The following is a 27480-nucleotide window of genomic DNA, read 5'->3' on the forward strand; positions in this document are numbered from 1 at the left end:
AACAGAACAGAACAGAACAGAACAGAACAGAACAGAACAGAACAGAAATTACCTTGGTTGTCCCACATTTAAGCTGTTTACCTGGTTGAGGTAGAAGTAGTCTTCAGGTTGTTTGAGCTTAAATTCTTTGCGCTCTTCCTCACTGACTCCAAGTAACAAATAATAGAACACATGGTAGTTTCTATGGATCAAAATTAGGAAAAAATATTTTTATAGTTTAAAAAAAATCACCCCAGTATTCCTTTAGACTTTTCATGTAAACCAACTATGAAAATGCCAGTTATGCTTTTAAAAACCTCCTTTGCGGGGGGAAAATGCAAACTTAAAAAAATGTTTTCAGAGCTGAGTTTAGCAAGCATGATATTTGGAAGTTTTTTTTCTTTCCCACAAGCGCGTTGTTACTTCAGAAAACTTCCCTAATAAGGAGAGAGATAGTCTTAGCTCACTGTGTTTGTAACAGAACGTAGAAGATTTGCAAAGGGCCCCGCATGAAAACACTCTGCTGAATTCCCAAACTAGCCTTTTCCTCTTACAGATATTAGCAGAACAACCACACACTCTCTCTCTCTCTCTCTCTCTCTCCCCCCCCCCCCCATTCCCACCCCCCAAACACTCTCTTCATATATCACTTCAGGATAATAGTCTTACCTTTCATCCTTTTCTTGAGACACCAGGCGAGATTTTTCAAGCAGATATTTTTCAACAACAGCCCTATCATTAAAAAAAAACAAAACACATTTTCCATAGCAGAACAGGGTAACTTGTAACTATTAGAAAGAGCTACAAATTAAATTAATTATTCAAATATGTTGTCTTTTTCATACAATGTGATTGGGGGTGGGGGGAGTGGGAAGTTTCTTTCACTAACTGGCATATCTGTAAATTTTAATTTTAGTGAGTTGCCAGGAGCTCCAAGAGTTAAAGTGATTTGCCCATCTTGACAAGCTAGTATGTGTTAATAACAGGACTTAAACCCAGGTCCTTCTGACTCCAAAGCTGGACGCTGATCCATAAACCCATGCTGCCTCTCCTACTGTGATTATGGGCCATCATTTTACAAGTTCAAACCCACATAAGCCATAAGTAAAATACACAGATTCCAAATCCTTTTTTAAGTTCAAAGAAAATGCCAGTAGAGCCAATTGGGAAAACTTGGAGATAATATTTTAATTGTTCTCCAGATATGTAGCCTACACCAGCTGCTAGATATAAAGATACTCTCTGGTAGCTAAAGGCAGAACTCCATGTCCAAAAAGGGCAGAGACCAACCACTCTTCAGCTATGATGTAGAACTGCTCTGAGTGAGAAATCCTAAGATTCCTGGCAAAGAAGAGACGTAGTCTTTCAAATATGCAGAATTTGCACAAAGATGCAGCTTTCAACAATTGGTCTTAATTAATAAAATCCCCACAGTAACTCTGCCTGCATTAGCAATGCATCTTCATGAGGGCTTAAAAAACTCTCCATTTTCTAAAGAGATAATAGGAATAAACTTATCACAGTAGAGCACCGTGATTTTCATTCTGAGAAAACAAAGTATTCATTACTCAGGATTGTCATTAATGCAAAGATTTAGTAACAGTAAAACATTACCAAAGTAGTAGATTTTTGACTCTCATGGTTATCCCCCTAAAACATGCAATCCAATTGCTTCACCTAGAATTCTAAAAGATCAATCAACAAGCACTTATTAAGCACCTACTGTATTGGCAGGCACTAGGGATTAAAAAGAAAGGCCAAAAGTTCTTTTGCTCAAGGAGCTTTCTTTCTTTGTAGTGGGGGCAACATACAAGATACACAGAGGAGATAGAAGTTAGCAGCTGAGAGGACAGGGAAAGGTGGTGCTGTTGAGAAGGTGGTGCCTGCATCTTAAAGGAAGCCAGGGATTCTGAAGTGGAGGTGAAAGAGGAGCAACCAATGTAAAGGCACAGAGATACAGCATGTGAGGAACAGCAAGGAGTACAGTATGGACTGATTCTTAGAGTGTGTGGAGAGAGGAAGATTAGAAGAAGATGGCAAAGGTAGGAAGGGCCAGGTTATGAAAAGCTTTAAATGACAAAGGATTTATATTTGATCCTGCAGATAAAAGGGAGTCACTGGAGTTTATGGAGTAGAGGAATGACAATTAAGGATATCTGCCATGCAAATCTAAAACAAATTTGTGGGGCAAATTTCCAAATTCACAGGGAAATCCTCAAAGGAAAACTGGTGGTCTTTGTGGAACTTTATTGGTAATATTCTTGGCAGTTTCCTAGTCAGTTTAGAGCATGTTACTTTATACCAAACCTTTTCTCAGAAGAGCCTTTTACATGATTCTGACCACTATATTTCTTTCTTGCCTTTATGGCTCATCTTCATAGCACCTAGGTTTCCTCTTACTTAACAGTAAAACATTACCATTTTTTCCAACACCATTCTTAAATCACTTTCAATCTGGTCCTATTTCATTAAAGTTACTCATGATCAATAACAACCTCTCCTTAACCACGTCCTGTGACCTTTACTCCACTCTCATCCCTTCTGATCTCTCCACTTTCATCACTTTTTCTATTTTTCTGAGTGCTCTGTCACCTTTGACAACTCCTCTAACAACTCCTCCCCCAAATTAGGGGCTTACCTTCTGCTTTTTTCCCCCTTTGTCATGGGTTCTTAATCTAGGGTCTGTGAACTTGTTTTTTTTACAAAATATTTTGATAACTATTTCAATATACTTTGCTTTCTTTGTAATAATTTGTATTTTATTTTGTGTATTTAAAAGCATTGTTTGAAGAAGGGGTCCATATAGGCTTCACCACATTGCCAAAGAGCTCCATGACACAAAGAATCCCTGTTCTATGTTCACTTCCTCAGGCATTTAATCTCTTTCTCTCATGGATTTCCAACCAAGAACTTCTAACTTCCTCCTCCTCAGTTGCCTACATGACCCTCACATTACTAAAACGTACCATTGACACTTAAAACTGTTACCTTACAAACCTTACAAAGAGCCCTTCTAAACTTTCCCTCTTACTATTCTGTCAACAGGCCTCCACCTTCCTAGGTTGATAGCTGGGAAATCTGAATTTGACTCCTCTCTTCCCTTCATCCCCTATACTTTGTCAGCAAGTCCTGCTATTCTTTTTTCAAATATGTTTCTAAGATTAATCCCTTCCTCTCCATTTCCACAAAAACCACTGCAGGTCAGTCACTGTTTCCTATTTAAATCCCTACAGGGGTTGGGCTAGATCAGAGGTTTTGTTAACATGCAGCCTCTCCCACCTCCCACCAAGTGCTTCCAAACCAGATTAAAATGCAACTGGGAAATATTTAACAAAATAAATAAAAATAAATAAGTAATAAAATAAAACATAGATAATATTACATTTTAAAACTAAGTCAATATGTGACCTGTCTGGTTGAGTGGCCCTGTTTCATCACTGGCCTAGATGACAGCAGGTTTCTGGACCTCTAGTCTGTTGTAGCTCCAGTGTATACCATATGCAGCTTCTGCTAATATCAGTTTCATGTTAGGTTGTTATTCGGTCACTCAGGTGTGTCTGACTCTTCATGACCCTTTGGACCACAGCATGCCAACACTGTCTAGGGGATTTTCTTGGCAAAGAAACTGAAGTGGTTTGCCATTTCCTTCTACATTGATAAGGTAAAACAAAGGTTAAATCACTCGCCCAGATTCATACAGCTAGTAAGTATCTAAATCCATATTTGAACTCAGGTCTTTCTGACTCCAGGCCCAGTGCTCTCTATCCAATGAATCACTTCGATGCCTCCATTTTCGTGTTATAGCTCTGGGCAAAACTCTACAGAGGTACCCCAATTACTTTTAGAAATAATAACAAGGCCACTTCAAATTTGTATAGCATATAATTTTAAAGTATTTCAATACATCTCATTTTGGGGGTCTGAACAACTCTGTGATGTAGGTAATAATGATAATAGTAAGAGTTGATATTTATAAAGCACTAAAAGACTGGAAAAACACTTTCACAACAATCTAGGGAGTTAAATCCTGCTGCAGGTTTCACTATCCTCACTTTCACAGATGTGGAAATGGAAGCTCTGAGTCTGTTAAGCAATTTACAGCTATGAAGGGTCGGAGGAAGGATTCAAACCCAGGTCTCTGCCTCTAGGTCAGGCTTTCTTTCCACCATGATCACTATTACCATTTTATAAAGGAAGTAACAGGCACACAGACAGAAGTGAAATGACTCGCTTAGGATCACACTGCTAGTCAGTGAGAGCTGGGCTCAGAGTTTCCATTGCTACAGACTTGGCATCCAGCTTTGCTAGGACACGAAGTCCAAATTTCTCAGTTGAGCGCTGAAGGAGCTCTGTCCACATGCTGTCTTATACTCTGGAATTTCCTTTCTTTTTATTCTCTAACATAGTCCCCTGCTTTAGTCAAGCCAGTCTCTTTGCGGTTCCCTGCAAACAACTTTGTCCACATCTGTGCACAAACTACTCTTCTCTGCCAACGAAGAGCCTCCACCACCTTCAGGACCAGGGTTAAAACACACTTTCCCCTACAACGAGGTTCCTGCGCCCAACCCACCAAATCCGGACCTTAGTCAGTGTATTCTTGGTACTTTTATGTTCATTTAGTTTGCAGCATGTTCCACTGTACTCAATGGGCTGCTCTGCAGACACACTCAAGTTATCTTGGATGTCTTTGTTTTGTTTTCCCTAACCTGTTATGAGACAACTTTATGTCCTATGTCCTTGTTTTGCCACAAAAGTATCATAGACTTCAACATGGAAGGGAATTCAGAAGTCATCTATAGCAACTCTCTCATGCTTCAGATGAGGAAACTGAGGAGGGAGTGGTGGCCTGGTTGGGATTTGAACTCTGGTTCTCTAACTCCCTCCATTGAATCACATTCTCTTCTATTCTGGATGAACACAAGCTCCTGAGCCTATTACAGTAACATGGGGCCAATTCTTAAAGGCCTGTCCCTCCTCCCTCCAGGCTCAGCTCCCCTGACCCCTGATGCTAGTGGGCCTCCACTCCCAATACCTCATATCTATTTTGCATATTCCTCTACAGGAATATTTCTCCTATTTCAAGCTCCTCAAAGTTAGGGAACGGCTTTTTCACTTTTGTTTTTTTATCTTTGACACCTGGCACATAGTAGGTGCCTCAGAAATGCTTGCTCACATATACAACCTATTATCAAACTGCTTACTGTCCTAAGTAGGGTGGAGGGATGGAAGGGAAGAGAGGGAGGGAGAAAATATGGAAATCACAATTTTATTTATAAAAAAAATTATCTTTATATATATTTGGAAAAAATAAAATATTATATTAAAAATAAAAGGAATGCTTGCTTGCTTGAAAGAACGTTGGAAAAGGTAGCAGGAGACAGGGCTCTGGTGTAAACTTTATCATTAACTAGTTGCTAACCTTTGCTCAGTCACAATTTCTGTAGACCTCAATTTTCTCATCTGTAAAATGAGGGGATTAGATTAGATGATTTGGGGTTTTCCAGCTCTAGCATTTTATAACTCTATGACATGAATTTTGAATCAAGTCTTTAAGGTGGTCATGGGCATAGTCTGGCCAGAAGAAGCAATAGGGAACATTCCCCTAGCAGGGTGAATCTAAGTTGGGAAGTGGAAATCTATATTCCTTGGTGGAAGGAGGCTGTGGTTTGTTTGGGTCTGAGGAACCAAGGTACAGAATAACCAACTAATTGGATCCTAGTCACTTACCCCATCTGTCCTGCCTAAAATTATCTGCTGGGTGCCCTCCTGGGAAGTGTGAGAGCATCACTGATACCTGGGCCCTCTTGCTCATTCTACTCAGGGGCCTATCAATATTCAGTGTCTCCACTTCTTACTTTAGAGACCAGCAAGGTCTCTTAACTTGTTTTAAAAAAAATTTCGATAACTGTATTTCAGTATATTTAGTGAATTTAAAAACATTCTAAGCAGGGGTTCATGGACTTCACCATACTGCCTGTCAAAGAGGTTTCAGATACAAAAAACTGCCTGGACCATGGGCAACCCCCGCCCTCCCCCTCCCCCCAACCTAGTTACTTACAAAGATCCTTACCTGGTTTGATGAATATAAATTCAATTTAAGAAATGCTTATGAAACACATACTATGAGAAAGGCACTATGTTAAACAAGGCATACAAGATGAAAAATGACAGTCCCTGTCCTAAAGGGGGCATGTTCAGTTGATCCTTGTTTGCTTCCCTTGCCACATGTAATACTCCAGCTAAGAGAAGAGGAACTTGCTAGAAAACAATTGCTATTCATTCTATGAATATGAAAAAAAAGTTACATGAAAGCACTATCAGTCAACATAAAAACAGAAAAATCCCATTAATCAAAGTCTCCATTTAGTGAAAATCTGTGAAATTACAGAAAGGGTCCAGGTTAAAATTTATCTTTTCATTATCTACAAAGAAAGAGTTTGCTAATCAAATCCTCAGTGTAAAGAAGACTGCAGGCAAAATGCCAACTAAACAACCATACCATTAGCATTTCAAAAACATCTCTTGGCATGTATCTGGATTCTTACCAGTTTGTTAAATGAAGTAACTAGGTTCCTTATCATCCCTAGGGCCAACATTTTCAAAGTTAATTGTTATTATCAACTTAATAGTCAGCAATCAAATAAACATATAAATCAAGGGGGACAATTTTTACTTCAAACCTCTTGATTTTCACAAGGCACAACCAAACAAATCAACAGATAACAAACCAGCAAATCCGGGCAAAGTCTAAGGGACAAGGTGACAATCTTTTGACAGCGTATGCAACATATCAAACCTGTTGTTCTACCTCCCTTTTAGAGGGGGAAGTACAATTAAACTGAGTTCAGTTGCCATTTATTGTTGCTTTCATTTACATTACTGGAGTTATAATGTACAGTTTTTGCATGAGGAAAATCAAAGGAGGTAGAATAAGAGAAACCACAAAGTAGAAGAATACAGAGGTCTCATATTCAAAATGTATATAGACTTGACACAAATGTATAAGACCAAGAGCCATTCCCCAACAGGTAAGAATACAGAGTACAAATAAGTTCTCAAAAGAATTGCAAGCTATTGAAGACCATTTGGAACAAGCTCCAAATCACTAATAATAAGAGAAATTCAAGTTAAAACAATTTGCCTCATACTTGAAAATTGGCAAATCTGATAAAAATTCTTCCTAATTTGGCCTGACCCTCACCCCGCTTTTCCTGTCTTCTTACATCTCACTCCCCTCTGAATACTCTGTGATCCAGTGACACAGGCCTCCATGCTGTTCCGTGCACAAGAAACTCTAATCTCCTGACTGTGGGCTGGCTGTCCCCTGTGCCTGGAATGCTTTTCCTCCTCATCTTTACCTCCTAGCTTCCCTGGCCTCCTTCAAGTCTCAGCTAAAGTGTAACCTTTTGCAAGAAACCATTCCCAGCCCTCCTTAATGTTAGTGCCTTCTCTCTGAGATTATTCTACAATTTATCCTGCATATTGTTTAGACATAGTGAATTGCAAGTTGTCTTCTCCATTAGACTGTCAGCTTCTTGAGAGCGGGAACGTTTTTTGTCTTCCTTTGTAACCCTAGTGCTTAGCAGCATAGTACCTGCCACATGGCAAGTGCTTAATAAATGCTTGATGACTTAACTCAACTTGACTAGCAAGTTGTAAGCAAGTAAGCAGAGCTGTGAATTAAGCCAAACATCCTTTTTTTTCTTCTGCTTTTTGGTGAGGTAATTGGGGTTAAGTGACTTGTCCAGGGTCACACAGCTAGTAAGAGTCAAGTGTCTGAGGCCGCATTTGAACTCAGGCCCTCCTGACTCCAAGGCCAGAGCTCTATCCACTGTGCCACCTAGCTGCCCTTAAGCCAACCACTCTTAATAACAACTGGCATTCATGTAAGAAAAGTGACTTTGATCTAACAATCCTATTAAATGGCATTTGTCACAAGAAAGTAAAAGACATAAATCAAGTTCCATTATATACTAAAATATTCATGCCTTTTGTGGTAGCAAAGAATTGGGGGAAAATGAATATCTCTTGATTAGGGAATGGCTAAACAAATGATATATCTAGAGAACTCAGAGAAACACAGAAAGATCTGTACGAACTGATACAGGGTAAAAGCAGAACCAGAAAAGCTGTTACACAATGACTATAACAATGTAAATTAAAAAAGATCTCTAAAAAAGTTGAAATCAATAGCTAAAAAACCACAAAACCACAAACAAAAAAAAAAACCCAATGCCAATAATGGTTCTCTGGGAACAGATAATGAATAAATTTCACTCCCGTAAGAAGAGAAAGGGACTTTGAGAGCAGAATGTTGCATCCATTCTCATACACAGTAACTTTTAATCATTGTGACTTAACTTTTTCTTTGTTACAAGAATAGTTCAGTTCAGGGAGCAGGGGAGATACATAGAAATGACAGTGATATAAAGCCAAAAGGTATCCATCAACATATTATTATTTTTTAAAAGAATAGGTCATATCTGACAAACTCATTTGCTTTTTTGACAAGGTTACTAAACTAGTACCTTAAGAGAAAGCTGTAGAGTTTACCTAGATTTTAATAGCACCTTTCACAAAATCTCTCATGCCACTCTTGTGAAAGGCAGCGAGATGTAGGCTAGATGACAGTAAAATTAGATGGATTGGAACTGGTTGAATGGCCTGATTTGAAGAGTGGCCATCAATGGTTAGATTTCAACCTGAAATGTGGAATGCCCCAGGGATCTGTGCTACTTAACATTTTCATCAATGACTTGGATAAGGCACAGATAGTACGTTTACTAAATGAGCAGGTGACACAAAGTTGTCAAGGATAACTTACAGCAGATAGCAGTAACGATCCAAATAAAATGACAGGCTACAAAACTTTGAAACTTCAAAGTGGGAGGTGGTACCCCCATTGGGCCATGGCATGACCCAAAGAGTAACCAAGTAGAGGATGGGAAGATGAGTGGCATCTTGTCCTCCTTGCTATAGCTTATTACAAGGCTTGTCTTCAATACAACTCTACTACCTCCCCATCACCCATTATGTGACCCCTCCACCCAACTTTTAACCCCCTTAGCCCTCAAATAGCTGGCTTCCTGTGGCTGTGCTCTCCCACCTCTAAGCTTTCCCATTTTTGCTGATCATCCTCCTAATCTAAGCCACCCAAATTCATAACTTCATTAACTCTCCCCTTACCTCCCACATACACTCAATTGCCAAGTCCCATTGATTCTACTTTCATAGGAACTCTTCTACTCTTTTCTAATGATGTTGCTTATGCTCTAGCTCAGGTCCTCATTACTTCTTACCTAAACTATGCATTCAACTATTTGGAAGTACAACCTGGCTCTAACCCACCTTACTAGGCTTATTTTATATTACTCCCTCTCTCACATACATGGTACTTTCCAGCAAAACTAGATTTCCTAGATCTCCATCTTTTGCCCTACCCCCCTTATGTAATCCCACAAGGTGTATTTTCAATCCATGGAATGCATTTCCCTTTCTCATCTCCACCCCCAGAATCCTCATTTCTTTTCAAGTCTCCTCTTCAATGCCTTCTCCTCCTGTGAAGTCTACTAAGTTGTATCCCTCCAGTGGAATATAACAGGCAGTTTTCGTGCTCCTCTCCATATATCCATTACCTAGTACACACACAAAGTCCCTTGCAGAGAGCAGGCATTTAAAAAATGCTTGTTAAGTTGAAATTAAACAAAATTGAAATTACTGTACATACCCTCGGACAATGCCATTCTCCAAATAGTTGACTTGAATGAATTTCCCAAAACGGCTTGAATTGTTGTTGTGGGCTGTTTTGGCATTTCCAAATGCCTACAATGGAAATAAAAGGAAGTTTTCAAATGATGAAATTCAAAATATTACATGCTTTTAAAAGCATATTTTTCATCATGCAAAACTTGAGATCTAAGTATTTAGAAGCTGTGAAATACATTATGAAAATATAAGCTTGTGGAAGATTATCATTCAGAAACATCAAAGCTCTGCAATTTTTCCAACAAGGAAACTCAGGCCTAGAAAGGTTAAACAAAGGTCACACTGCTTAGCTAAGTGGTAGAGTTGGGACTGGAATTCAAGACTCTAGTCATACCTGAGCAAGAACCGTGTAAAACAGAATAACATGCTAAGAGCTACTAGAGGTCTCTATAATGTCTCTCACAGATTTACAGTGGCCCTAATGACTGGAGGTATAATTATACTATTCTGAATCAATCAGTATTTATTAGCTATGTGCTAGAGGATACAAAGAGAAAAAAATTAAACAGTCCCTGTTCTCAAAGTGCTTACAACCTACTGGGGGAGACAAAAATAAGTATTTGCAGAATATGTACAAAAGGGATTACAAGATCCTGCAGGCACTAACACGTATGGATGGATATTCAGGAAAGACTTTGTGTGGCAGAACTATTGTGAAGGAACTGGGCAACTGAATGAGGCAGAGACAGGAAAGGAATACATGCCAAGTATGGGAGACAATTCAGTACAAAGGCATGGAGTTGGGAGATGGGGGGCTGTGTTTGAGGAACAGAGAGGGGGACAGCACGGATGCACAGTAGAACATGGAAAAGGTTGCAAAGATAATTTGAGGCCTGATTATGAAAGGCTTTAAAAAACTGAAAGAGAGGAGTTCATTTGATCCTAGAGGCAAATAAGAGCAGCTGGTTTACTAAGTAGGGGACTGACATGGTCAGACCTACATTTTAGGAAAATTACTCTGGTAGTGGTATGGAGGATAGAGTGGAATGGAGAAGAAATTAAGGTAAAGACACCAGTTAGGAGATCACTGTAATAGTCCAGGCAACAGGTGATGAGGGCTTGAATAAAAGCCTGGGGCCTGTGTGAGTAATGCTAAGGAGTCACATGAAGAAGGTACTGTGGAGATAGAAATGGTAGGATTTGGGAACTGATTCTCTATATGGGGTAAGGGCAGAGTAAAGTGTTGAGGATGAGGTTGAGGCTGTGAACTGGGAAGCTGTTGGGGAGAGGGTGGAGATGAGTTCTGTCTTGGATATGCCGAGTTTGAGGTTTATGGAACATTCAGTTTGAAAAGTCTACAAGACCGTTGGTGATGTGGGACTGGAGGTCAGGAGAGAGACTAGGGTTAGATATATAGAGGCAGGAGTCATCTGGATAAATTATGAAACCCAGGAAGGCTGACATGATCACCAAGAAGAGAGCATAAAAAAGAATGACCAGGAAAGAGTCTTGAGGTACGCTTACAGTTAAAGGCTGTGATATGGAAGACATAATTTGGAGATCAATTCCCACATGTATTTTGGGAGTAGAAGTCAAATATAATAGGAGTTGGAGCTCAAGAGGCAGTAGCAGAACCAGTCTGTTTATAGCCAGGACAAACCACTCTAAAGAAGAGTTTTTGGAAACTCTGGTTAAATGTTTTAATGATCAATTACCAAGATATAGTAAAAAAGATATTAGTTGTGATGCTAAACAGGGATTGCTCATATTTATTCTGTTCTTTTAAACAAAAAAAAAAAAGGAAACAGAGGAGCTGTGAGAGGCTGAAGGAATAAAATATTTAACAATTTCCAAAATGTTCTAGAATACCTAACTAGGTCAAAAAGAATGAATACATTGTGTGGAGAAGTTTCCCCTGAAGGCAAAGCAAGCAGCATCAGAAAGCAGATCACTGTCTGGAAGCATCTTCATAATAGGAAGTCTTCTTCAGTCATCAAGAAGTGACTGTTTTATCAGGGTCACAAGACAGATCAACTTCCTGTTCCAAAAATAAGTGCTATGTCTGCACAAGAACACTTAAAACCACAGTCTAAGCTGTATTCAAGTAGACTGAAATAAAATGAATCTTCTTAACGAAACTGACTTTTAAAACTTAAATTGAGAGCAAACCGTTAAAGCTAAAAGTAATAATGAAGAAGGGGTGCTAGAAAAAATTATTTTACATCTTGGGGAATTACACTGGAATGTTTTCTGTGTTGTAGGGATTTCTGGATCTTTCCTAAAGCCATCAACAAAATCCCAGGTGCCTAATATTTTTTTACTTTGTGGAAAGGTACTAAAGGACTCAGCTTTTCTGTCAAAAGGCAGTTTGCCCAAGTAAAAAAATGAGAAGGAAAAACAACTTTTATGTCCTTTTCACAATAAAGACACCAATTCAATACTGAATCTTCCTTCTGTAATCTCTAAGGCAGGGGATCTTAACTTTTTTCTGTCACAGACCCTTTTGGCAATCTGATGAAGCCTATGGACCCCTTCTCAGAATAAGGTTTTTAAATACATAAGATAAAACCCATGATTACGAAGGAAACCAAGTATACTGAAATAAATTTATTACTATGCTTTAAAAAAAGAAAAGCAAGTTCACAGACTCCAGATTAAGAGCCCATTGCTCTAAGGAAAGTGGCAGCCCAAGCTTTGCTTTTTCTTTTCTTTTTTTTCTTTTTTTTTTTTGGGTGGGTGGGTGGGGTGGTGGTAATACACAGACATATTCTTCTAGTATTACCTGTGACACCCTGGGCAAATCAATTTCATAGACTCACAGAAAGTTAGAATGGTTTCCTACCTTTAAGATCACAAGGTTATAGATGAAGAGTTGGAAGGTGTCCCTCATTTACAGATGAGGAAACTGAGGCTCAAAAAGACAAAGTGTCCAGGTCCTCTGATACCAAATCTAGTATGAGGCGGGCACATGGGTAATACTGAGTGCAGGGTGGTGAGCTTGTGATGTGAGCCTTGATTTTTCCTGTACTATCTACCTCGTTGGGAGCTGTACCCCTGTCCTCCTCCTGTTTTTCATTGCTTCATTTGGTATGTCTTTCTGTTTTCAGGTGGCGGGAGTGGCCATGCTGGAGACAGCAGGAAACAGACAACTCTTCATGGAGTCACCTTACATATGGAATCTGCTTATGAACTTAGGTCGAGTCTTAGAGAAAAAAGCGACACTCTTGTTTCTCAATGCGCAAGATTCTTAGCCCAACCACCTCATTTTAGAACTGAAAAAACCAAAGCTCAGAGAGATGAGTGCCATGCTAACAGTCACACCATACACAAGAGCTCTTAAGGTTTCCAGTTTAGGGCTCTTTTCAGCCTGTCAGCCCACAATGATGCTCCCTATTAGGCTACTGCCCCTCTTGAGCTTCACTAAAATGCTGATGTTGATGATCTTAAAGTCCTCTCTCAAATGATCAAATTTGATTTCTATTTTCTACAATACTCCCAAGATCTTTAGATGATGTGAAATAATCCTATCTTAATTTCTTAAATTATTCAGATCCATTTAATAGGGGTTCTTAACCTGAGTCTGAACTTTACAAAATTTTTTTTGGGTAACTTTTTAAATAGAATTGGTTTCCTTTGTAATACGCCTTTTATTTTATGCATTTAAAAACCTTATTCTGAAAATGGGTTCATGACAAAAGGTGAAGAATCTCTTCCCTCTCTAACATGTCAAACACATGCAATAGTTGTGCCTAAGTATTGTTTTGGGTCTTTCTTACCCCAGTGATGTGGCAGAACGGTGCAATGGAGAACAGGGCTCAGGAAAGCCTGGGTTTGAAACCTGACTCAGATTCATACAAGTTGTGTGACCATGGAGAAGTTACTTACTTTTCACAACTTCGTTTTCTGACTCTGTAAAATCATAATACCTGTAGCACTTACCTCAGAAAAATGTGAGGATCAGGTAAGAGACCTGGGGCTTTAACTTTAAAGCACCATATAAATGCCAGCTATCTATTCCTGGAAAAGGTCAAGTCCTTGATAAAGCATGAATTCCTTGCTTAGCTTTGGGTACTTGATGCACCATTAATGCCACACAGATATAGGCTAAGCCAATTGGTTTTAAGTCTGGCCCTCACATAGTGAGGTCTGCCTCCCTTCCTCCTCCCTTCTACCCCTGGAACATTTGCACGAGGCTACTCAGGCTACCAAAGGGTCAAATGTCCAGGTTGGGAATGACCAAATCAAAGCTCATGAGAAATTGGTAGTTAAGATTGAGTCTGAGTGGCCACTGAACTTCTAACTTGGGTGAAATAGGAAGACTCACAAAAGAGAGAGAGAGAGACAGGCTGCCAAGAGAAGACATAATAAGAACTTGGGAGACCTAAAGAAAAGCTGGATGGATGAAAGGAATTGGTTCCTTTCAGAGATCCCAGGATCCCAGGGAAGCACACAAACCCAGAACTGGCATCAGATAAAAGGCAGGCGGAGGAGTGAAAAGTCCCCTCCTGGACTTGGTAGGGGCATTCCTGGACATATCAGAAGCAGAAGTTAAAAAGAGGAGTAACGAGAGCTGTGACATGGAAAGACTGATCAGGACTTTACCCTTTTTGCTGGTTCTTTGAGCTATGGGCCAGTGCAAGCTTGGAAAAAGGGCTCTGACTATCGGTGAAGTGTGTGTGGTGGGGTTGGGGAATGGACATTCTGGGTAGAGAGATGGAAAGTTATGATTGCCTAGCAAGTCTTTTTTTTTTTTAAATTTTGTTGTTGAATTAAAATTTATTCTGTAATTTCAAGTCTTGTTAGCTTGAAAGATTACACAGAAACTGTGAGGGCTCTTACCTTTTTTGTGGAGGGAAGGAGGAAGGGAATAAGCATTTATATAGAACTTACTATGTGCCAGGCACTGTTAAGCCCTTGACAAATATTATCTCATTTGATGCTCACAACAACCATGGGAGGTAGATGTTATTATTATCCCCATTTTACAGCTGAAGAAACTGAGGAAGACCTAGGTTTAATGACTTGCCCAGGATAATACACCTAGTAAATGTCTGAGGCCGGAGCTGAACTCATGTCTTCCTGACTCCAGACCCAGTGCTCTATCCAATCCACTGTGCTACCCAGCTGTAAGAGTGAGGCAGCTGGTGAGACAATACCAATATATGAGCTGCACAGATATTAGTTGAGGATACAAATAATGTCTCTGTCTGGGCACACTTTATCCATGCAAACTGAAGAGCAGCAAACTTTGCTGCTGAACTTTATTCTGGAGAAGATATCATTGACACATAAAGTTAGAACTGGAAACCATTTAGTCCAACTCCCTTATTTTACAGATGGAGACACAGAGGAGCAGGAAAAGCCCATGGGATCAACATCCCCAACATTTACTTTTGTACATGCCATACTTCCCTTTGCTCTCCCAGTAGAATTTAAGCACTTTAAGGGCAGAGAATCTATGATCCTTTACTCTTGTATCCCCAGACCCTAGCAGAGTTTCTTGCACACAGTATGCGCTTAATTCAAGGTTACTGCTGCTGTACTGACCTGCCCAAAGTCATGGAACGCATCAAAGGCAGGGGGGCTAAGCCTAAGGTGTTCTAAATTCTAGTTCACTGCTCTTTTCACTGCAGCTCACCAACTGTTCCCAATGAAATAAAGAAGACTGATATATTGTACAAACAGAAATTTCATGTTATGCCTTAAAAGTCTCAGCTTATTAATGAATTAGTTTCACTAATAAGAGTCTCTCCACTCCAGCCCATCCTGCACTCATCCATCAAAATGATTCTCTTAAAGCAAAGATCTAATTATCTAATCTCCCCGCTTTACCTCCATTCAATAAACTCCAGAAGCTTCATATTACCTTCAGGATCTGACATAAAATAGTCTTTAACTCCTAAAGTCCTTCTTTCAAAAGCCATTTGCTGAAAGTTCCCTGTTTTCACTTCTTCATTTCATATCATATCATGCAGACGTTTCTAGCCACTACCTTCTCCTTCACCTGCCTCACATAAAGAAGAGAAGGGGAGGGGAGGAGAGGAGAAGAGAGAGGAATCTCTTCTCCCCTCTGATTGTGTGGCTGGATGATGGGGCACTAAACATAACACAAAGAGGTAGCCCTTCTCCTTGCCAAGGCAAACCCCTCTACCTGTACAAGTGATTTTATTCCATCCATCTCATCCAGCAGATTGCTTCCTCTATCATCCCTATTTTCTCGCTTACTTTCAATCTTTCCCTATTAGCTGCTGCCCTACTGCCCACAAACATGCTCATGTCTCCTCCATCCTCAAAAAACCCTCACTTAATCCTTCCATCCCCACTATTATCCCATATCTCTCCTGTATTTTGTGGGGCTTTCGACCTCATCACTTCACCAAAGGTGTTCTTTCCAAAGTTATCATGGATCTCTTAGTTGACAAATTCGATGGCCTTTTCTCAATCTCCTCATTCTTGACCTTTCTGCAGCCTTTGATACTGTCCACCATCCTCTTTTCCTTAGTACTCTCTTCTCCTTAGGTTTTTGGGACACCACTCTCTCCTGGTTCTCCTCCTACTTATCTGACCACTCCCTCTCAGTCTCCTTTGCTGGATCTTCATTCAGGGCACACCCACAGTGGGTGTCCCACAGGGCTCTGTTTGAGCTCTCTTTTCCTCTCCCTCTGTACTACTTCACTTGGTGATCACATCAGCTCCCATGGATTTGATTTTCACTTCTATGCTATGATTCTCAAATCTATTAATCCACTTCTAACCTTTCTGCTGACCTCCAATCTTGAATCTCCAATTGCTCAACAAACATCTCCAAGAGGATGTCCAGTGAATATCTTAAATTCAACATGTCCCAAACTGAACTCACCTCCTCTATCCCATGTGTTGTTGAGGCCCATTGATTTCACCTTTACATCTCTAGAATATGCCTCCTTCTTTCTTCTGATACAATAACCTGCTGGTTGGTCTCCTTACCACAAATCTCTCCCCACTCTAGTCCATCCTCTACTTAGATGTCAAAGTGATTTTCCTAAAATACAGGTCAGACCATGTCACCCTCGTATCACTAAACTCCAGGTGCTCCTTATCACCTCTAGGAGCAAATATAAAATCCTCTGGCGTTTAGAGCTTTTCATGACCTAGTCTCCCCATCTTTCCAATTGTCTGACACCTTATTCCCCACCATATGCTATTAGGTCCAGCTACTGGCCTCTTTGTTCCTCCAATAAGCAGCTCCATTTCTTGGCTCCAGGCATTTTCTCTAGTCCCCCAGGTCTGGAATACTCTCCTTCCTCATCTCTACCTACTGGGTTTCCTAATTTCCTCCAAGTTCCACTTAAAATCCCACCTTCTACAAGAAACCTCTCCTGATCCTCTTTAATTCAAATTCTTTTCTTCTGTTGATTATTTCTTTTTTATATTGTCTACAGCTTGTTTGTACATAGTTGTTTGCATGTTGTCTCCCCCATTAAATTGTAAGCTTCTCCAGCTCCGGGACAGTCTTCTGCCTTTCTTTCTATCTTCAGGGCTCAGCACAGTGCCTGGCACAGAGGAGATACTTCATAAATGCTTTGTGTTGTTTTTCAATCGTGTCTGACTCTGTGACCCCATTTTGGGGGTTTTCTTGGCAAAGATATTGGAGTGGTTTGCCATTTCCTTCTCCAGTTCATTTTACAGATGATGAAACTAAGGCAAACGGAGCTAAGTGACTTGCCCAGGATCACAGAGTGAGTAAGTGTGTGAGATCAAATTTAAACTCAGGGAGATGAGTCTTTCTGATTCCACGCCCAGGATTCTATCCACTGCACCACTTAGCTGCCCAATAAATGCTTACTGTCTGACTTAACCTGGTCCCCTTCTACCTTTAAAGTTTTCTTATACCTTATTCACCTCTACACTCTCTTCATTCCAAGGATACTGGCCTCCTGGTTATCCAAGTATTTTCACTGGCTGTTTCCCATCCCTGGAATTCTCATCTTCCTTATCTCCACCTCTTCTTTCCCCTGACTTCCTTCAAATATCAGCTGAAATTTCTCCTTTTGCAAGAAGTCTTTTCCATTCCTACTTAATCTTAGTGCCTTCCTCCTGAGATAACCTTAATTTATTATCTATGTCTCTTGTTTGGACACAGTGATTTCCTTGTTGTCTCTTCCATCAGACTGAGAGCTTGTTGAGGACAGGATTTTTTTTTTTTTTAGCACTTAGCACAGTGCCTGGCACATAGTAGGCACCTAATAAATGCTAGAAGACTAATGCAAAAAATAAAAACAAAAAACCTAAACAACCCTAAAAATGGCAAATTTACAGTTAAACAACTATTGAGAAGAAAACCTAGACCTGCCTGACTTCTAGATACCAAGATGTTTTATTTTGCAATTACTCACATAAGAGATGTGTATGGCTTAAACCTGCCCCATAGCTCCAATGATCTCACATGTCTGGTATGCAGTCTCAGCACAGAGCAACTTTTCAAAAGCCAATCTAAAAATATCTGGCTTATATTTCTATATTTCAAGTTGTGGGAAATATGCTTAATGCTTATATGTAGTGGGACTATTATCATTTATACTCATCAATGGAGTTTTAAGAGAGGCCCACATCAAACTTTATGACAAACAGGCTTAAAGCACAAATAAGATAACATGGTTAAGACAAAGTTCCTTGAATAACATGGGTGTTATGGAATGGAATGATGGAAGGAAGAGGTCTAAAGGATATAAGCAATAATCATATAATACGGCAAACTGACTAGCACTTCCCCCAAGATGCCTATAAAATTGATACAGATCCAACAAAATGTTAAATTAGAATGATACTTCTAGTTTGATATTCATAATTAATTCTTAATTTCATTTTAATGGCAAATGTCATAAATTGCATCTTTGTCCTAGAAGGGACCTTAGACATCTCATCTAGTTCAAATCCCTCATTTTAATGAGGAGGTAACTTAGGCCCCCCAGGAAAGGAAATGATATCTCAAATCACACAGAATACTGGTCACATCTAATACTCCTTTATTCTCTTGTGATTTCGGGCAGTGGATAGTTCTTGCCTTCTTTGTCGCTTACGCATTATTTAGAATCTGCCCCGTAACTCTGCTACAACTTATATCTTTTCTATTTGTACAAGAGACAGTGTGGTACAGGAGGCAGGGAAGACAGAAGACCCTTGTCAGCAGACTTGGGTTCAAATCATAACTTTGCTACTAATCCAGTTATATAACCTTGCGCACTTTCCCAGGCACTACAGATCCCTCATATGTAAAAGGAGATCAACCAGCATGGGTTCAGTAAGCCAGGCACTATGTCAGGAGCTGGAGATTCCAATACAAAGAATGAAACAATTCCTAGTCTCAAGGACTTCTATTCTTAGAATTCTACTCTAAATTAACAATACTCTGATCCTAAGTCTTCTGATAAGGCCTGAGCTATGTGCTGTTGTTGGGCAGCTAGGTATTGCAGTGGATAGAGCACCAGGCATGGAGTCAGAAGACCATGGAGTTCAAATTTGACCTTACACACTTTAGACTGTAATGACTCTACAACAACTAAGTCTTCCAAAAAGGCCTAAGCTACATACATTAAACCAACTCCACTTCACATCCATTTGATTGGTAAAGATGACAAAAGAGGTATATGAGAATGATGGAGGGGCTGCAAGAAAATGGGTACAATAACGTACTATTGGTAGTGTGATGAATTGGTCCAGCTATTCTGGAAAACAATTTGGAAGGCCTTATGCATATGACCCTGAAGCTAACTTACCTTGCCTTCTTGAGCTGCCCTATCTTCCTGAGGTACTGGACCCAGGGCATAAAGGAGGCTCAGAACAAGGCAATGAAGAAGCCCCCCTGAGCTGACATAACAGTGATGCTTTGCAACTCTCAATTCTAATTGAGCTGAAGTGCTCCTGAAGCCGAGTCAGCTACAAGACAGGCTCTAGTCTGCCCCACATACCCCAAGAAATCAAGAAAGAGGAAAAGGACCCACATGTCCAAAAATATTTTCAGCAGCTCTTTCTGTAGTAGTCAAAAACAAGACACTAAAGAGATGTCCAACTATTAATGAATGGCTAAATAAATTATGGTGTGTGAATGTAATAGAACATTATTGTACTCCTATAAGAAATGATGAAATGCATAGTTTCAAAGGAAACTGGGAAGGCCTCTATGAACTGATGAAAAATGAAGTAAGCAGAACCAGGAAAACAATTTGTATCATAACAACAACATTATACAGTTTAACTCTGAAAGACTTTAGATGTCTATCAAAGCAATAATAAACCACCAGTCAAGAAGACAGAAGATGGAACATGCTACCCACCTCCTGATAGAGGAGTGACAGACTTAAAAATGCAGAATGAGATGGATATTTTTGTGTATGGCCAATGTGGATATTTGTTTTGCTGGACTATACATATCTGTTCGGAAAGTTTTAATTTTTATTGTTCAATTGGGGGAGAGTAATACAAATGATAATAAAATAAATTCAAAAGAAAAAAAAAAGGACTGAAACTACGATTTCATTGCTATGGGCTCCAAAACAAGGAAACTCTCTCAACCAATGCAGTTTAGTACGTTCTCTGCAACTTAAAGTCTTTGAGAGGTACAAAGAGCAATTAGAGGCAGAATGACTTGCCCATGGTTACACAGTCAATATGGTAGAAGCAAGGACTTGAAACCAGGTCTTCCTGATTCTGAGGTCAGCTCTCTAGTCACTACACTATCTTCTTTCTCATCTGGGTAAAATGATAGATTTCAATGAAGTCAAGAGTTAAGTTCCTTCAGGGTAAGGCCTTTTTTTTAAAAAAGTGACTACTTTACTTCATCATAAATTCAAGTTACGATCACTATTATTCTTCAATTGTTTCTAACACACCATAGGCACTTAGTAAGCACTGACAATGATGAAGACAATAACAAGGGATCTGGAAATTTGGCACAGGTCATAGGTTACAGAATTTTAGAGCTAACCAGTAAATATAATGTCAAAGCCAGAAGGAATCTTAGGCTTGAGAACACAGAATTTTAAAGATTGAAGTCACCTGTGCCCACCTAGTACAAGTCTTTCGATTTCAGAGATTAAGACACTTAGGCCCAGAGAGGTGAAATTTACACTTTAAAGTGCCATAAAGGTGGGTTATTATTCAAAAATATGGTGTCACTCCAAAATCTTTCAGATGAGAAAAAGTTGTCTAAAGACTCTGTAGAGGTTGTATTAAACAACATTTCATTTCAAGTTTTCAAGACATTTTACAGAATTAAACTCTTACAATGGAGAAAAGTTACACAAATCTTAAGCTGTGTATTTAAATTACATTTGATCTATTGATGGATTACCATTTGTAGGGCATGGTAGACAGACTTCTGTTTAGGTAGTAGTTCAACTAGAGGATTTCTAAATCACAGAAACATGGGAATTAGAAAAGACCTCAGACATTTAGTTCAACTTGTCCCTGAAGAAAAACTACCTCTGTAATACCTCCAACAAGTGCTTATTCAGCCTTTACTCAAAGGCCTTCCACGTAGAAGAATCCACTAATTCTAAAGACAGCCCATTCCACTTGGGGATAACTTTAATAGTTAAATTTTTTTTCCCCTTTTATCAAAGCTAAATGTATCACTTTGCAACTTCTCTCCATGGCTCCTATTTCTGCCCTGGGGCAAAGCAGAACAAGAGAGTTTCTCTTCCATGTTAGAGCCTTACAAATATGGAAGATAGCCATCATGTTCCCTTTAAGTCTTTTCTTCATAAAGCTAAACATTCCTAGTTTTAAAAATCAATCCTCATATGTCATAAACTCAAAGCCCTGGACCATCCTTGGTCCCCCACCTCTGGATACTCACCAATTTATCAATATCTTATCTAAAATGTAGTACCCAGAACTTACACTTCACTTGTGGTCTGACTGGGTACATACAGGAAAGCTACCACTTCCCTAATCCTGGACACTGTCTCTCAACATACCTCAAAGTTGAATCAATGTTCTTGACAGCCTTATCACACTGTTGACTCATACTGAGCAGGCAGTGAACTGAAAACCCCAAATGTTTTTCAGGTGAGTTGCTGTCTAGCCACATTTTCCCCCATCTTATACCTGTAAAGTTGATTTTCTGAAAACTCAAATGTAAGACTTTAACAATTATCTCTATTACATTTCTCTTATTATATTTGGCCCAATGTAACAAGACCTTTTTAGACCCCAAATATGATAGCAGTGTATGAGCTATTCCTGAAAGCTTTATGTCATCCGCCGATTTAATAAACATGCTAAAGCACACTCTCTATGCCTTCATCCAAGTCACTGAAAGAACTGCTAAATAGCAAGGGGCCAAGCACGAATCCCTGGGGCACTGCCCTGGAGATCTTCTTCCAAGCTGACGTCAAATCAGTAATGACTCCTCTTGGACCCAACCACCCAATCACTTCTGAATCCACCCACTTGTACTGTCACTGAGGCAGTGCCTCTCTTCTCCACAATAAGAGCATGAGACATTCTAAACTACCAGCCTAGTAACCCCAAGTCTCATGGCTAGTCTGCCATGACCTCTGCCTGATGGAGCCACACTGGCTACTTCTGATGACCTGTTACTTTTTAGATGCTCATTAATGATCCCTTTAACAGTATTTTCCGGTTTGCCAGATAACAAAGTCACGGTTACTTGTATAAGAGTCTTCCGTCTTTATTCTGCTGCCATTTTTGAAACTGGGACATTTGTCCCTCCCCAACATTGCGGTGCCTCTTCAGTTTCCCCGTGAAGCTCATTGGCAGCAGCCTGGTCACATCTGACACTTCTTCAGTATGACAGGATACATAGCTCATCAGGGTCTGCTGACAAACTCATCAAAGGTAGCTAGGAGCTTTCTTACTATCTCTCCAATTTTGCTCTCTCTTTTTCAATCCAAACATCATTCTCTTTGGCAGAGAAAATATAAGCAAAATAGGTAGGTGTTGCCTTCTCTTTCTGATTGGTTATCATGTTATCATATCTACCCAAAGTGCAGTGCTATTCCTTTTCTGATCCCTTCTCTCTGAAAGTGGCTAAAAAATTAGTCTTAACATTGTTTTTGTTTCTCTCACTAACTGCAGCTCGCTCTAAGCTTGAAGGACTCAACACTATAGGACTATACCACAATTTTATATTACTCATCCTGTATCCTTGCTTCCACTATCTTTAATGACCTTCCATCAGCTTTAAAAAATCTGTTCATTTTAGTAACAGTAGTAATAATTAATAGCTAGCATTTAAATAGTGCTTTAAATTTTGTAAAAAACAAATATTATCTCATTTTATTCTCACAACAATTCTGGAGGGTAGGTGCTGTTATTATCTCCATTTTTTACACGTGAGGAAATTGAAGTAGACGGTGGCCAAGCAGCTTGCCAGAGGTCACAGAGGTAGTAAGTGTCTAAGGCTGAATACTGAACTTGGGCTTTCCTGACTCCAGGCCCAGCACTTTAACCACCGAGACACTTGGCTGCCTTCTACCTTCTGTTTCCCTCCTGATCAGAATTCTCTCACATCTTCACAATTTCCATATGAAAATGAATGACATCCACTACTGAATTTTAGACCAAGAGATCTTACCTATCCTATTATCGGAATCCTTTAAAATATGTACTGAAACAATATAGGGTACATGTCAGATTATGTTTGACTGTACATCATCTCTTTACATATTTTAAGATGGAATGGTTACTTCTCTCCAAAGTTTCCTCATCATTTCCGTCCCAGAAACAAATGCCTTCTTGTTGGTGTGAAATGGATCCAGAATAGGATAAAGTCTTCGATTTTGGTTGCTCTACCTTTTGCTCAGTTACATACTTTCTTCTATTTTTTTTTTTTAGTCTTTCGACCTTGTTTTAATATGTTTTTCTTGTCTCTGATGAAATCATTGGCTTCTATTTGGTCCATTCGAATTTTCAGGGAGTTTATTATATGGGCATTATTGTATTGTAAGGGTTTATTGCATTGTACCTCTTGTGCCAAGCTGTTAATTCCCTTTCTTCCAGGGCTCTAATATTTCTTTTAGAAAATTTTCCTCTAGCACTCTCATTTCATTTATATAAAAAAAATTTTTTTTAAACTCTTTTTAAAAACTCTTGCTTCATCTCTTCTAGAAATTCTAGAATTTTTGCCCAAGCTGTGTTCTTCTCTGACGCTTTCTTTGCCTGTAAATATTTTGGAGTCATTCTCTTCTGAGTTTGTCTTGAATGTCCCTGACACTGTAATAGTTCTTTATGGAGGGATTTCTTTTTCATTTGCTCATTTTTCTAGTCTACTTTCTGACTTTGCTTTGCACTTGGGGTCTGAGTCAGACTGCTGTTGCTTCTAGACTTGTTCCTTTCTTGGTACACTGCACAGGGCCCTCCTACTTAGGAATACCACTCCCCCTACCGCCCCAGTCTATCCTGGATCTGTGACCTAAAATTGGGTAGTGGGTGACAAAGCTGCCAGTTGGCACCTACCCCCCTTGCAGTGCCCTAGTAAAGGTCTGGGATCTTCTCTCACCTTGGTCCATAGACTCTCCCTGACTGCTGGAATGCATGGCATGCTCCTGGTCTGATCCTGTCCCAGTGTCCGCAGACCTCTCTGCCTGCCTCCCTATATTGAACTGGGCTGGACAAATGATTCCCTATGACTTTTTCCGGATTTCTCCATCAGGATTTGGTATGGGGCATTTTCAAGATCTGTTTGAAGGAGTTTTGTGGAGGGGAGCCATACTGCTTCCTATCACTCTGCCATCATGCCAAGAGGCTCTGCCTCTTCCTGTACCTTTTGAAGGATGAAATTATCATTAAGGAATCAAGAAATTTTTTAACCACTGTGTTTTTGGTACATAGCACCAGAAGGTATTCGTTTAAATGAAATCCCCTATCAGCTATTATCATGTCTCCAGGTCAGGCTTGTTTTCTGTTTCCCAAACTCATCTATTTCCTCTTTCTAGCCTGGTGTTCCGTAGTATAATCAAATTATTATTGCTTCTAATTCTTGCCTCCTGCTCTCCCCACTACTCAACCTAAATGTCTTCCCACGACTGGATCCTAAATTTCCTTACCTGAATAAACTAATTAATCAACAAATATTTATTACACATCTACTATACGTTGGCCACGTTGTGGGGGATATTTCAATGGATCTATGCCCTTACTGATGTGTGCATTCCCTCCAGCGATGAAGACTGCAATTCATTCATGAGGTCTATCCATAGTGTGTAACTCATGTCAATGCTCTCTCCAGATTTTATTACAGGTGGACTACCCAATGTCCTTGGGCGGCGGGGGGGTCATCTTTCTTGAGTTCTGCTGACACATACCAATGGAATATGAAGACTGTCCACCAATTATCTGTCAGTTTTGCCATGTGCCAAGCTCATTTTTGTTTCCTATTACATATTTCTTTGATGATACCCTTTACAAAGTTTCTTGTTCATAATTCCTTTTTTCTAATGTGTTGCAACCTGCTCAAGCTCACCATATGCTTCTGTCCTTTGAGTAACCTCCAACATTAATTTTTGGAGACTATAGTATGTCATGATTCATAGTTATAAATTACAGGAAGAAGAGTTGTAAAAATTGTGTTTGATTCAGGATACAGTCTGAGATTATTAAAAGAACCTTGGAGTTTTCAATGGCATGGTAACTTTCTTTCTATAATTCTGGGCCCAAACATCATTCATTTGCATTGTCTGACCATTTAACTGAACATCACAGTCTGGAGAGTAGACACTTTTCATCCACTTGGTTTTTCTTGTGTGGATAGTTAGTGTGGAATTTTTGAATGATTATGGAGCTCATTAAAGAAGTTTTGTACTGTTCTGGGACTTGATGCAGTCATCACGATGTCATCTACAAACAGAAGCATCTAGACAACTTTGTCATATATTAGGCATTCCTCTTTGAATTGAACTCTTGTATTAAACGTCCTTCATGGCAGTACCTATAAACATCTTTTTTATATATATGTATATCAGAGAGTTATTGAAGATAATGAATAAGATTTTCTGGTTCCTTTCTGTCTACAAACATGCTCAAGTCTCCCCATTTTTAAAAAAGAAACAAAACATTCATTTGATTTCACCATCAAGCTACCATTTTATAAGTCTCCTTTTCACAGACAAATTCCTAGGGGGAAAATGTCCATATTTGTTGCCTCTGTTTTCTCACTTCCCACAGATTCCCTTTGCAATCTTTCACCCTCATCGCTAAACTGAAACTGTTAAACTTCAAGGCGGCCAATAATTTTTAAACTTTGTTTAAAACCTTGTTTGCCTTTTGCTTTTCTACTACATTCATTTCCAAATACAAACTTCCTTATGTCCCTCCCCGCTCAACACACTTTCCCTTATAACAAAAATTTAAAAAGGACAAAAAGGGAGGCAGTTCAGCAAAATCAACTAGCACACTGAACTGTTTCATATATTCAATATTCCACACTCATAGCTCCCTACTTCTAAAAAGAAGGGAAGAACATTTTCTCAACTCTTCTCCAGAATCAAACTATCATTATAATTACAGTGTTCAGTTTCATTTTATTTATTTATTTACATTTATTATGTATTCATTTGCTGGATCTGCTTACTTCACTGGCCATTAATACATGGAAGTCTTCACATGCTTCTCTTAATCACTCATATTTGTCATTTGTTTTATGGTGTGGTAATATTCCATCGATTTATGTACCTTAAGTTGTTTAGCCAATCTCTAGTCACTGGGTACCCACTTTGCCTCCAGTTTCTTCCTAGAACAAAAAAACGTTGCTATATATAGTTTGGATATGGCTAGCAGTGGGTTCTCTGGGTCAAAAAGATATAAGGACATTTTATACACTTTTAAAAAGCTTAATTTCAAATTGGTTTCTAGGGTGGTTGGTCATTAACTGCTAAACTAAACATCTTTTTCTTAGTCCTCATCCATTTTGACCTCTTCAGCATTTCACACTGCTGTTCCCCCCCCCCCCCCCCCCCTTCTCTCCTTTCTAGGTATTTGGGACACTGTTCTCTCCTGATTTTCCTACCTGTTCCTTCTAGCCTTTTTTTACTCTCTCATTCTCCACGTCCTGCCCCCATGTATCGGTGGAGCCCAAGGCACTGGGGCTTTCCTCTTTTTTCTTTTCACACTCTCTCTCTTGATGATCTCATTGGCTCCCACAGATTCAAACATGACCTCTATGCAGATGACTCTCAGATCTAAATATCCAGCTTTGGTCTCTCTTCTACACTCCCAAATGGCACTCACCAAGTTGCCTACCAGGTACATCCCAGTGCATGTTCCACAGATATCTCAAACTTGGAATGTCAAAAACAGAACCTGTGCTCTCAAACCCTCCCCCTTTCAAACTTCCCTATTTCTGCTGAGAGCACCACTAACTTTCCAGTCACTCAGTTCCCTCTTCCTCATCAGACCCAAATACAATCGCTAAATTCTATCAACTCTACCACCACATCTCTCAGATCCCCCCCTTCTACTCCACTAACATGGCCATCACCCCAGTTTTGGCCCTCATCATCTTTTGCCTCCACCATTGCAATCGTTTCCTAGTTGGCTTCCTTGTCTCTATTCCACCACCACCCCCCGCCCCCACTAGATCACCCTTCATACAGAAGGCAGAGATATTTTTGAAGTACAGGTCCATATCACTTCTGGACTCAAGAGGCTTTGGGGACTTCATTTCCCCTCTAAGACAAAATGCAAACTCATCTGTTGGTTACTGAAAACCCTTGGTAATCTGGCGATAGTCTGCCTTTCTGGATTAGCACACATTAATCTCCTTACGGTACTCTGCATTACAACCAAACTAGTCTA

General features: G+C 39.6%; 1 protein-coding gene across 5 annotated transcripts in view; it reads right to left on the bottom strand.

The window, feature by feature from the left end:
• The window catches only part of MYO9B (myosin IXB), a 135805-nt gene that overhangs the window by 58616 nt on the left and 49709 nt on the right, over positions 1-27480 (bottom strand). For all 5 annotated transcript variants that reach the window (XM_027845434.1, XM_027845432.1, XM_027845433.1 and 2 more), the window contains exons 3-5: positions 9707-9801; positions 649-711; positions 82-181 (exon numbers count right to left, since the gene is read on the bottom strand). In XM_027845434.1, coding sequence (XP_027701235.1) covers positions 82-181; positions 649-711; positions 9707-9801 — 258 coding nt within the window. The remainder of the gene's footprint in view (positions 1-81; positions 182-648; positions 712-9706; positions 9802-27480) is intronic.

Source organism: Vombatus ursinus, unplaced genomic scaffold (genome assembly GCF_900497805.2).
Source record: "Vombatus ursinus unplaced genomic scaffold, bare-nosed wombat genome assembly UNPS02014961.1, whole genome shotgun sequence".
NCBI lineage: Eukaryota > Metazoa > Chordata > Mammalia > Diprotodontia > Vombatidae > Vombatus > Vombatus ursinus.